Source organism: Orycteropus afer, unplaced genomic scaffold, assembly GCF_000298275.1.
Source record: "Orycteropus afer afer isolate SDZICR_OR568_19922 unplaced genomic scaffold, OryAfe1.0 scaffold00463, whole genome shotgun sequence".
Classification (NCBI taxonomy): Eukaryota; Metazoa; Chordata; class Mammalia; order Tubulidentata; family Orycteropodidae; genus Orycteropus; species Orycteropus afer.
In genome coordinates, this window is record NW_006922050.1 from 642,416 (window position 1) to 656,336 (window position 13,921).

Here is a 13,921-nt window from a genome sequence, read left to right on the forward strand (position 1 = left end):
TATTTAATTATACTCATATGTTGTCAAACATTTACAATCTGGAAGTATATAACTTTTCTTTCCTTGAAATGTTTGGCAGTGTGTAGACCAATAATTATATCCCTTGGATATTAATTCCATCAACACACTACAATTAGACCGTATTTGCTTGTTTATTAAAGTTGAATTCACTCTTGAAAAACTTTTCCAGGATTATGTAAAAACAAATAGCTAATCTGACTTTTAAAAACTTTCATTCATATGGCTGATAAAATTGAATTATAACCTGGATATGTGAACTATGTCTTATATCTTAATGAGGAATTTTCACCCAGAATGCTAAAGGCAGTTATAGGTTTGAAATTTTAAAAATATGATAAAACATATCTTTGAATAATAACTAAAGGGACAGATCAACAACTAAAACATAAAATTTCATGTAAGTTCCCATTTCTTTAGCATTATTTTCATTTTCTCTTGCTTTTAGAGTTCTATGATATTTTAGATCCTCCACGTTAATTATTTTCCCTTTGACTCTGAGGAATCATGGGCTTTAGGAATTTATGGCACTTCCTGGAGCAAAAATGTCATTCCTGAGAAATCTTTACCCTGTCTTAACATAAAACTCCATGAACTTGACTGTATTCTCCTTCTAAATAACAGAAAAAATCATCCAAAACCTGTCTGTTATGTTTCACAATCTTCTTAAGGGGTTATGAACTCTAAAACTAAATGTGAACCAAAATTGATTATAGATGAAGTAAACACAAAAAAGAGGGATAGAAAAGATAAAAAGGGCATGGAAAAAAATCCATGGCCATTCCAGGAATGCACAATATTTTAAAGGTAGTAACAATGGGCATCTTGTAACTTAAAATGTTTTTGACTCTGTCTGTCATTGGGAGAAAGGAGCCCTGGTCACATAGTGGATAAGGCATTTGGCTGCTAACCAGAAGGTCAACAGTTCCACAGAATGAAGATGGGGCAATCTACTTCCATAAAGATTTACAGCCTTGGAAAGTCAATGGGGTCACTATGAGTCAGAACTGACTCAATGGCAGTGAGTTTGGTTTCGTTTGGTCATCAGGAGTGATCTCTTTCTCAGAGAAGCACTCTATTTTGCAATCTCATAGCATAAAGAAGTTGCATATTATGCATATGTGGGATTGGAAATATAAAAATATTCAAGCAATATGTTATTGCTGTTGTTAGGTGCCATAAAGTCATCTCCAAGTCTTAGTGACCCTAGTATAGTAGAACGAAACACTGCCCAGTCCTGTGCCAGCCCCATGATCCTTGCTGTACCCAAGCCTGCTGTTGCAGCCACTGTGTCAATTCATCTCATTGAGGGTCTTTTGCTTTTTCATTGCCCCTCTACTTTATCAAGCATGATATCTTTCTCCAGGGAATGGTCCCTTCTGACAACATGACCAAAGTAGGTGAGACGAAGTCTGGACATTCTGGCTTCCAAGAAGCATTCTGGCTGCACTTCATCCAGGACAGATATGTTAGTTCTTTTAGCAGTCCATGGTACTTTCAGTATTCTTCACCAACACCACAACTCAAAAGCATCAACTCTTCTTCGGTCTTCCTTATTGATTGTCCAGCTCTCACATGCATATGAGGTGATGTAGTGTAGTGCCTAAGGCATTTGACTGCTGACCAGAAGGCTGGTGGTTCAAACCCACCAGCCACTCTTTGAAAGGAAGGGTGGGCAATCTACTTCCATAGTGATACCACTTCGGAAACCCAAGGAGGGGTCGTTATGAGTCAGATCCAACTTGATGGCAGTGGGTTTTTTTTTTATTGTTGTTGGGTGCATCTTAGTCTTCAAGGTGGTATCTTTGCTCTTTAGCACTTTAAAGAGGTCTTTTGAAGCAGATTTACCCAATGCTATAAGTTGTCTGATATATTGACTGCTGCTTCCATTGTTGCTGAAGTAATATGAAGTCTTTGACAACTTCAATCTTTTATCCACTTATTGAGATGTTGCTTATTGGTCCAGTTGTAAGGATTTTTGTTTTCTTTATATGGAGATGTAATCCATACTGCACACTGAGTCTTCAGTCTTCATCAGTAAGTGCTTCAAGTCATCCACCCTTTCAGTAAGCAAAGTTATGTTGTCAGTGTATCATCTTCCTCTAATCCTGATGCCACATTCTTCTTCATTTGGTCTAGCTTCTTGGATTATTTGCTCAGCACACAGATTGAATGGGTATGGTGAAAGAATACAACCCTGATGCACTCCCTTCTTGATTTTAAACCATGAAGTGTCCCCTCATTCTGTTTGAACAACAGCCTCCTGGTCTATGTACAGGTTCCTCATGAGTACAATTAAGTGTTCTGGAATTCTCATTCTTCTCAATGTTATCCATAATTTGTTATGATCCACACAATCAAATGCTTTTGCATAGTCAATAAATCACAAGTAAACAACTTTCTGGCATTTTTGTTTTCAGCCAAGATCCATCTGACATCAGCAATGATATCCTTCATTCCACGTCCTGTTCTAAATCCAGCTTCCATTTCTGGAAGTTCTCTGTCAATATATTGTTGCAACCGTTTTTGAATTATCTTCAGTAAGATTTTACTTTCATGTAATGTTAATGATATTGTTTGATAATTTCCACAATCGGTGGAATCACCTTTCTTTGGAATGGGTACAAATATGGATGTCTTCCAGTCAGTTGGTCAGGTAGCTGTCTTCCATATTTCTTGGCAAAGTTGAGTGAGTGCCTCCAGTGTGGCATCTGTTTCTTGAAACATATCAATGGGTTTTCTGTCAATTCCTAGAGCCTTGTTTTTCACCACTTCCTTCAGTGCAGTTTTGATTTCTTCCTTCAGTACCATTGGTTCTTGATCATATGCCATCTCCTGAAATGGATGAACATCAACCAATTCTTGTTGATGTACAGTGACTCTGTGTATTCCTTCCATCTTCTTTGATGTGTCCTGCATCATTCAATATATTGCTCATAAAACCAAACTCACTGCTGTCCAGTCAGATCTGACTCATAGCAACCCCTCCTTGGGTTTCCAAGGTGGTATCACTAAGGAAGCAGATTACCAAATCTTCCTTCCAAGAAGTGGCTGTTGAGTTTGAATTGCCAACTTTCTGGTTAACAGTCAAATGCTTTAGGCACTTCACCACAAGAGCTCCTATATTGTCCATAGAATCATTCAATATTGTAACTGGAGGCTTAATTTTTTTCTTCAGCTCTTTCAGCTTGAGAAATGCCAAGCTTGTTCTTCCCTTTTGGCTTTCTAACTCCATGTCTTTGCACATTTCATCATAATAATTGACTTTGTCTTCTCTAGTTGCTCTTTGAAATATTCTGTTCAGCTCTTTTATCTTGTCATGTCTTCCATTTGCTCTAGCTACTCTTCATTCAAAGACAATTTTCAGAGTCTCTTCAGAAGACATTCATTTTGGTCTTTTCTTCCTTTCCGTCTTTTTAATGACCATTTGCTGTCTTCATGGATGATGTTCTTGATGTCATCCCACAATTCCTCTGGTTGTTGGTAATTAGTGTTCAATCCATCAAATCTATTCTTTAGATGGTCTCTAAATTCAGGAGTGATATATTCAAGGTCATATTTTGGCTCTTATGGGCTGTTTTAATTTTCTGCAACTTCAACTTGAGTTTGCATATGAACAGTTAATGGTCTGTTCCACAATTTGCTCCTGGCCTTGCTTTGGCCAAAGATATCGAGCTTTTCCATTGTCTCTTGCCACAGATGTATGTAGTCAATCTGATTCCTGTGTACTCCATCTGATGAAGTCCATGTGTATAGCTGCCATTTGTGTTGTTGAAAAAAAGGTATTTGAAATTAATAAGTTGTTGGTCTTGCAAAATTCTATCATGTGATCTTCAGCGTTATTTCTATCACCAAGGCCAAATTTTCCAACTACCAGTGATCCTTCTTTCTTTCCAACTTTTACATTCCAAGTACTAGTGATAATCAACACATCTTGATTGCATGCTCAGTCAATTTCAGACACAGAAGTTGGTAAAAATCTTCAATTTCTTCATCTTTGGCTTTGGTGGTTGGTGTGTAAATTTGAATAATAGTATCAACTGGAAGCTTGTAGGCATGTGGATATTATCCTGTCACTGACAGCATTATATTTAAGGATAGATATTGAAACATTCTTTGTGACGTTGAACACTAAGCCATTCCTCTTTAATTTGTCATTCCTGCCATAGTAAATCATTTGGTTGTCTGAATCAAAATGGCCAAAACCAGTTCATTTCAGCTCACTAATGCCTAGGATATCAATCTTTCTTTGTTCCATTTCATTTTTGACAAATTCCAATTTTCCTAAATCCATACTTTGTACATTTCATATCTGAATAAATGGATGTTTGCAGCTGTTTCTTCTCATTTAGAATCATGCCACATCAGCAAATGGAGGTCCCAAAAGCTCTACTTTATCCATATCATTAAGGTCAGCTCTACTCTGATGAGGCAGCTCTTTCCCAATCATATTTTGAGTGCCTGCCAATCTGAGGGGCTCATCTTCCAGCACTTTATTGGACAATGCTTCAGGGCTATTCATAAAGTTGTCTTGTAATATATTAGACAGTGTTTCACTACTATTCATAAGGTTTTTCTCTAGCCAATTCTTTAAGAAGTGGATGGCCTCTTTCTTCTTCCAGGTCTTTCCCAGTCTGGAAGCTCCACTGAAACCCATCCACCATGGGCAACCCTGCTGGCACAACCTCCAGTCTCACAGCAACATGCAAGCCACCAGAGTATGACAAACTGATAGACAAGTTCATCTCCCTTAGCTGTTCTAACTACTCCACTCACTTCCTGGCCTTCCCTCTACCTATTCTGGCCATCAGCCCTGGCTCCTGCTTCCTGCCTAATGGCAATACCAATTCAATTCAAGCAATATAGGGCATACTTAATCATTTAACTGCAATAAATGGATGTTTTGAAATTGTAATTTTCCAAATTAAAAGGTCTTGGTTGCACTCCAAGAAATTTGCACATTGAAAACCTTTCCTGAGTTAAACTAATTATTCACAACATTTATAACTACCCAAATCTCTGCATGCCTAGCAAGCAAGCAAAAGTAGGAATGCCTGGGGCATGACCACACATTTATTTATGCAATGATTTTCCAAAGAGTTTGTCATAAATTCCATTCCTAAATGTATTTCAAGTATTTTCAATGATGAATTATTGAAAGAGCTCTCCATTTTTAAGATTATTTCTTCCTCACACAAAGATGGATTGACTGTGGAATGGACTAAAAGGCAATGGGCTGTTTATTATAGGTCTCCTTAAGTTGAGAAGAGATTTTGAAAATTTATTATTTAATGAAGACTGACATGAATAATGAAGTCCGTGGGTGATACAAATGGTTAACATGCTCAGCTGTTAACTGAAAGTTTCACTGTTCAAGTCTACCAAGAAGTATCTTGCAGGAAAGGCCTAGCAATCTACTTCTGAGAAATCAGCCAATGAAAACTCTACAGAACACAGTTCTACTCTGGCACACAGTGAGTCACATGAGTAAGTATTGACTTCATGGCAGCTGGTTTGGTTTGGTTTTCACATAAATAGGACAAAGCAATTTCTCCTTTAACGGAAATCTTACAAGACCTACTCAGTTTCAGAATGCCCTTTAGGTATATCTAAACTAACATTTTAACAATTATACATCTTTAGGTACATCTGAACATTTAATAATTATAAATTGGTAGTCACCTTTTCAATTTGAGAACAACTCAACCTTCTTTCTAAACTTGTTTTCTTGTCTACAATATATACTGCTGAGGCACTTTGATAGACTAAGACCTTGAGTCCTTAAAATGGATCCACTCATAGAAGACGTGCACCATGGGTAAACTACATCTGTACACCAAACATATTTGTGTGTTGATGTCTTCCTAACACAGACCTTATAGTTTCTCAGTATCCAGGCTAGTTTCTCCTGTGGTCCACTGTTTAGCACCTGGACCTGGAAATTGGGTTCTAACTGGAGGTATAGGCACTCACTGACCTTCGTGAGCTCGTGCTGGAGATAGGCAGATAGTCCATGACAGCTATGAAGACAAACTGCTTGGCATCATCTATCACACTGTAGATAGCATCTATATCAAAGCTTCTGTTCTTAGGGCAAAAGAGTTTAGGAGAGTTCTGTGAAGACACAAAAACCAAACTTAGAGAGTAATAATTTTTGTCATCTGGGGATTTCCTTGTTTTGTTTTCTTTAAATGAATTTGGGCTGTTAACTAAATTTTGGCACACTAATTTTCCAGTTCTTTATCAGATTAGACAAATACAGTATTACCTGAGAAAGCCACAAACTGTGTAAAGTGGAAGCCTGTTGGAGAAGGAAAACTCAAATATTTTCCACTAACTAAATGAGTGATAGGAAAGCAGTAGGACTGCATCCGGTCAAGGGGGGAAAACATGCGAGACATGGAAAAATAAGGCAGTCCTGTTGAGTTCTGGCTGTCACAAGTTTTACTGTATGTTTTCAGTCTTCTCAAAGTTGAGGCATGTGGAAGTCAAGATGTGGTGGTATGGATATCAAATTTGTCCCTTGAGTCTGTTTTGGGGAGAATTCTTGCTTTTCTGATGAACACTATAGCTCTGAACGTCTGTGATTTTGATATACATCACTCAACAAATACCTGATAATATTCTCAGGTATTATCATATAATACATACATACACATATAGCAAGTAACTCACCTCCGTCTTTTCATTAGAAAGGCAATGTGGCTATAAAAATCTTTAAGACAAAAAATCTAAACATCTTGTTTTTCCCCAAAATCATTCATTGAGTCAGGAAGAGGACTGCTGATTGTTAAGAAAGGATACTGAATAATTGTAGAGGAAAAGTTGAATGAAATAAGACCCAAATTCATCAGGAGAGATACAGAAGGATATTCCAAAAGATTTAAGTGAAATGAGAAAACACAAATTATACTTGGGGTATTTTTCTCAAGTTGCTTGAAGTGGCTGTCATTTTATAAAACATGGTGCTTTTACATGCAATTGGCTATAAAAGGTGAAAAATGTACTTTGATTTTCTCATTATTTTTCCACTGGACAGGATTGAAAATAGTGTTTAGCATAGTTCCTATTTTACTTTGACAAGTCATACACCATAGCAAGTCTAGGAACTTAAATTATGCAAGGGGATATTTAACGCAAAATGTTGCAACACTGGTTTCAGAAACTGTCTGGAATACCAGTATTGGGCAGTGAGGGCTCCCCCCTCACCATGTCATATTACAGAACACACAAACACACACACACACACACACACACAGCCCATGCTGGTGAGAATCCCCACCCCAGCTTGAAGGTTGGTGAGAAGACACTGTTGGCCTGAATGCCCAACTTAGAAGGAGCATGGAGAATAAGAAAGAAATACATTGAAGGGCACTAGTCTTCCAGGCATCCTTGCTCAGAAAATCATCCTGACAGGTGACTATACCAGGATTCATCATTTATTTTACTTTTAAAATAATAATGAACTTCCACATCTTAAACAATGTTATGGATTGAATTGTGTTTCTCTCCTAAAATATGTGTTGGAATTCTAATCCCTACACCTGTGGATGTTATCCTGTTTGGGAATAAGGTTTTATTGTTATGGTAATGAGAGTACATCAGAGTAATATGTATCCTACATCTAAACAATTATGAGGAGCTCTGATAGCATAGTGCCTAAGGCACTTGACTGCTAACCAGAAAGCTGGCGGTTCAAACCCACCAGCCACTCCTTGGAATGAAGGCTGGGCAATCACCTTTCGTAGTGATACTGCCTCGGCAACCCAAGGAGGGGTCGCTATGAGTTGGGGCTCACTCGACGGCACATAACAACAACAACAACAACAAACAATTATGAGTGATATGAAAAGCAGCATAGACACAGAGACAAGCGAGCATCAACAGAGAAAGGAACTGACAGGGCTAAGACCCTGAATTCGACTTTAAGCCTCCAGAACTGATAGAAAATAAATTGTTATTTGAAGCCACCCACCTATGGTACTTGTTGTGACAGCAGCAATAGAAAATGAAGGAAACAAACAAACAAAAAAATCCACTGCCATCGAGGTTATTCTGACTCAGCAACTCTATAGGACAGAGTAGAACTGGCCTATTGGGTTTCCAAGGCTGTAAATCTTTACTGAAGCAGACTGCTATATCTCTCTCCCTCAGAGAGGCTGTGGGTTCAAACTGCCAAGCTTTTGGTCAGCAGTCGAATGTCCTAACCACTGCCCCACCAGAGCTCCTTCATTTGTCATACATTTGTGACCAAAACCAAGATCTCCGGTCTTATGGAACTTATAGTCTAGCATGTGTTAGACGGCACTACATTTACTTTTCTGTCATCTCCTCTAGTGTGTGAGTTCTTAGATTGTATCATCTCCTGTACTTATTGCCATGCTATGCCTATTGCATATTATATGCTCAATCACTCAATAAATATTTGTGGAATGAAAGTGAGAGTGCTTCATAAGTTAATGAATTTGGAGGTTTGTCTAACTCCTAGCCTCTACCTCTAGCTGGAGTTGCTTCATTCTAGCTATTTCCACAATATGTGAACATATCATTACTTTATTTGCAGTTATCTGCTTTATTCTTTCTTGTGTTCCCATTTCCTGACCCAATGCCTAGAACATGATAAGGGCTCCATTTTTTTTATAAAGGAAATCCATGATTACTTGTATCAGTCGCCCTGCCCCCAGGAACTTGGTAGCACATTTCTATGTGTTCCAGGTGAGATTCCTCAGTCTTCTAATATTGAAAACAAACTTGGATATATTAGGGACTTAAAAATGATTGATCAAGTAGAAATTAATGAATAATAACAAAAAGAAAGATAACTTGTAAGGCAGAGGCAGTTTCACTAGTTCTGACCATTTAATTAGAGAGTAGGCTGTTCTTCCCTTCTAGCACTCCTGAATTAATTTTCTAAAGCTTGGATTGTGTATTTCTTTATTACATAATAAAGCAGAAGAAAAAGAAAATCACAAGTCCTCTTCTATGTTTCAGTTCTATGATGATCTCTTACCAATCAAGAGCTCGTGAAGCACCTTGCTTCTAGTTTAATCTATGTTTAGATCAATAGGCACCTTATATATACATGTAATTTGGTTTGTCTGCTCATTAAACACTTGCCTTTGTCATGACCTTAGCAGGCTTCTTATTTACTTCATAATAGCTTATTGAGTTTAAAAAAGTCCATGTCGAGCAACAAAATATATATTTAAAATGTAATTAAATATAATCGAACATGCAAGAACAATCCACAAAATGGGAGAATATGTTTGAAATCAAACATCTGATAAGGGAATTGTATCCAGAAAATATAGTAACTCTTATAACTCAACAATAAAAAGACAAATAATCTAATTTTGAGAAATAGGGAAAGGATGTGATTGCTCCAAAGAAGACATACAAATGGCCAATAAAGACATAAAAAGATGTCGACATCAGTAGTCACTAAGGGAAATAAAAGTCAAAACTACAATCAAAAATCATTTCACACCAGCAGGAGGACTGAAAGAAAATAAGTGTTGGTAAAGATGTGGATAAATCCTCATATATTGCTGCTGGGAATGTAAAATGGTGAAGCCACTTTGGAAAATAGTTTGGAAGTTCCTCAAAAAGTTAAACCCAGATTTACTATATGACCCAGTAATTCTACTCCTAAGAATATATCCAAAAGAACTGAAAACAGATCTTCAACAAAATATTTATACAGCAATATTCACTGTAGCACCATTGACAATAGCCAAAAGGTAGAAACAACTCAACTCTCCATCAACTGGTGAATGGGTAAACAAAATGTAGCATATATATCCAACAGAATATTATTCAGCCATAAAAAGGAATTAAGTAGTGATGGTTGCCACAGCATGAATGAGCCATGAAAGCTTTATGTTAAGTGAAAGAGACCAGTTACAGAAGTCCATATTGTATGACTCTATTGATGTAAAATGTCCAAAGGGAGAAAAAAAGGCAAATTCATAGAGACAGAATGTGGATTAGTGATTACCAAGGATGAGGGAAGGAGAGAATGGGGAGTGACTTCTAATGTGTGCAGGATTTCTTTTGGGAGTGATAAAAGGTTCTAAAATTAGATAGTGGAGGTAGTTACACAACTCTGACTATAATAAATCCCAGTGAACTGTACAGTCTAATAGGATGAATTTATGCATGTAAATTAAATTATATTATAATAAACAATCCAACAAGCTAGACTATATGAAGAAAAACACAGCATCAGGATTGGAGGAAGATGCATTAACAACCTGCAATATGGAGATGACACAACTTTGCTTGCTGAAGTGGACAGGACTTGAAGCATTAACTAATGAAGAACAAAGACTACAGTCTTCAGTATAGATTACACTTCAACATATAAAGAAAATTAAAATCCTTGTAACTAGACCAATAAGCAACATCATGATAAACAGAGAAAAGACTGAAGTTCTTAAGGATTTCATTTTAGTTGGATCCACAATCAAAGGCTATGAAAGCAATAACGAAGAAACCAATTGACATATTGCATTGGTATACCCACTGCAAAATACTGCTTTAAAAAAGTATTAAAAAACGAAGATGACACTTTGAGGACTAAGGTGCACCTCACATGTATGTGAAATCATCAATCACCTCACATGTATGTGAAAGCTGGTCAATGAATAAGGAAGGCCAAAGAAGCATCAATGCCTTTAAATTATGGTGTTAGTGAAGAATATTGAATATATCAAGGACTGCCAGAAGAAGAAACAAATCTGTCTTGGAAGAAGTATAGCTGCAAGGCTCCTTAGAAATGAGGATTGTGAGACTTTGTATCACATACTTAGGACATGTTATGAGGAGGGACTAGTGCTTGGAAAATGATATCACGCTTGGTAAAGTGGAGGATCAGAAAAAAAAAAAAAAGAAGACCACCCTCAACATGAAGGACTATGATGGTGGTTGCAACAATGAGCTCAAACATAACAATGATTGTGACAATGCAATAGGACTGGGCATTGTTTGTTATATTGTTCATAGTGTCCCTATGAGTCAGAGCTGAATTGATGCCACCTAACAGCTAAAGCACTTGACTGCTAACCAGAAGGCTGGTGGTTCAAACCCACCAGCCACTCCTCGGAAGGAAGGCTGGGCAATCCTACTTCCATAGTGATACTGCCTCGGAAACCCAAGGAGGGGTCGCTATGAGTCGGGGCCGACTCGACGGCACATAACAACAACAACAACAACAACAACAAATTATATTTCAATAAAGTTGTTATAAAAATGTAATGAACAATATACAGTAAAGAGGAAGACAATGTGGTATTTTTCCATAGCAGCACAAAGTTCTGTTCAACGTCTGCTCTCACTCACTAAATAAATCTTGGTATATATGTCTGATGGAAGAATGAACTGAACAATAAAAAAAACAAAACAGAAATCCGTCTAGCACCTTGATCAATAAGAAAAGACTTAGAAGTCATTTTTATCTTGGAAAGCAAATACATAATCTAAAGGCTCTAATGAGGTAGAACAGAAATAAGCCAATGATTGCTCTCATCTTCTGGCTTTAATGAGAATGGAATTATCTGGCCACAAGCTACTAGAAATCACATGGTTAAATCCAACCAAGGTACCTGTTTGCATTCCTTGAGAAAACTGGAAATAATTCATAATTATATCGTAGCCTATAACCTATATTTAACTACATTAAGTTATTAATTATCTAAAATAATCTTGGGAATGATGATTCTTAAGGTCTTCAAATATTTTCTTTTTTTGCACGTGTTTAATTTACTCTTGAGACTGTCAGCTTATGAAACTACAATACACTACCTGAAATGATCTGAAAATTTATTTTTAGGTAAGATAATGTTACCTGAAAAATATCTGAAATAATATGCAAGAAATATATTGAATTTAAATTATTTTTATCTTGGCATTTGCTTGTCATATGTTACTCAGAATTCTGTGTATATTCTGACACTTTTTATTAATATTACTACAAATAAAACAAAACCAACATTTATTGCCACTTTTAGGGAGCACTTAGTGTGGTGGTAGGGATACCAATGATGAAGAGAATACAGAAAATGACCTTCAGAGCCTTACAAAATAGTACAGATAAGCACAAATAGTTATAAATATGTGATAAATGCTATAATAGAAGTGAGTTTAAGGAGTTTTAGATAATGAAACCAATTCCAAGATATGGATTTTATGACTTCATTTATACTTGTAAGACTTTATACTTTTGCAAAAATTGTGCTCAGTATCTATTGAATTGAAATTCAAAGAGGCTTGACATTATTCATAGGAAATGGAAAACATAATAATAAATAAAAATAGAAAATAAAGGCATTACATAGTTTAAAAGACTGTATCTCTAAGGAATGTTTCACAACTTATAAGTTATTTCACAACTTATAAGAATTATTTAATAAAAAAACAACTTCTAACTTTGCCCTAGAATAAAAGAAAGACCTTGAACATTGTATTAAGAAGAGAGCCTTCTTTCTGTGGAAGACAAGTTAGCTTTGGAGAAGCCTCTCTCCTTTTTTAAAGGGTTAGAATTTTAATTTATGCAACAACTACATTCATTTACCTCTAATGCTCAAGCCATGAATGCAAAAATCCAGTGATTACTCTCATAATTTGCTATTAAATCATCTTTTTCTTATTGCTTCCAATTTATTCTATTGGACTTTGTTGAGTGAGTGTCCATAGGGTGCCATGTCACCTCCTAACCTTGGATCAGGAGCTCCATTGCCAATTTTTTTATTGCTGCTTATCCACCAAATGGAAACAATAACTTGCCTTTTTTGTTTTATAGGACTGTGTTTAGATGAAATAAAATTACATATCTAAAATAATTTTGTTAATAATAAAATGCCTTATAAAATATGTTACTTGTTATTGCTCTCTCCTGACTCTTAACAAAAGTTTCTTTTCTTTCTTTTTTTTAGTTCTATTTAACAGAACATTTTCATAGTTTATTTTTTGTTGCTCACCTATATGTGGTTTGTTACTTAAGACAGAAGCAATGTATACTTCCTCTTTTCTCTCTATTGCTACATTTCCAAAATTTCAGATTGTGCTTTTACTTGAACTGACAAAAAAGGATATAATTCTTCCCTCAATAAAATGCTCCTTAGAGACATGGAAGCTGTTGTCATGAAAGCATTCATACTCATCCATGGAGAAATAGCAATACTGAATTGAGAACACCATGTGGAGTTTTTCTGAGCATCAGAAGCTTTTTTTTTTTTTTTTTAAATTATATTATGATTTGGGAGAAAGTTTACAGAGCAAATTCATCTTCCGTACAGCAGTGTCTCATAACATTGACTGTAATCTCCCACAATGCAACAGCTCTCCTCCCACTTCCTCCCCATACTCACCTCTTGTGTCCTTCACTCCCATGCACTCCTGCCCACTGAGCTGTCTCCCTGTGCATACACAGCCCTTCTGTTCTCCCATGATTGATCTCTCCAAGGAGTGTATCTACCTAATTAATGTAAATGTTCAGCTCATATGCCAGTCTTTTGTTTGGCTGGAAGCCACAGAAGTGGGATCAGTTCCAGACCTGAAGGAGGTAGGGGTCATAGTCTCAGGGGTTCCACCAGGCTGTATCACACCAGCAAACCTGGTAACCCCCCTGCACCCCATTTTTTTTTTTTTCTTAAATTTATGATTTTGAGTTTTGTCCACATTGTTCTCTCATTCTATCCAGGATATCCTACATAGATCCCCTTCCAAGTGGTTGACAGTGGTAGCTGGGTACCTTCTAGTTCTTCTGGTCTCACAGTCATATAGACTGAGTATCCCACTTCTGACACCAATTGCTAAAACGGCAAGGAGGCCACATGTTCTGACCTCCTCTAATCCCATGAGAGGAAGACAGGATTACCAGCAGTAACCCAAGGCCTATTCCTGC

At 36.7% G+C, this 13,921-nt stretch overlaps 1 protein-coding gene across 1 annotated transcript in view; it reads right to left on the reverse strand.

Annotated features, from left to right (window-relative positions):
• PLD5 (phospholipase D family member 5) overlaps positions 1-13,921 on the reverse strand; it is an 864,342-nt gene that overhangs the window by 21,404 nt on the left and 829,017 nt on the right. Inside the window, exon 7 of the mRNA XM_007954513.1 lies at positions 5,996-6,132. Coding sequence (XP_007952704.1) covers positions 5,996-6,132 — 137 coding nt within the window. The remainder of the gene's footprint in view (positions 1-5,995; positions 6,133-13,921) is intronic.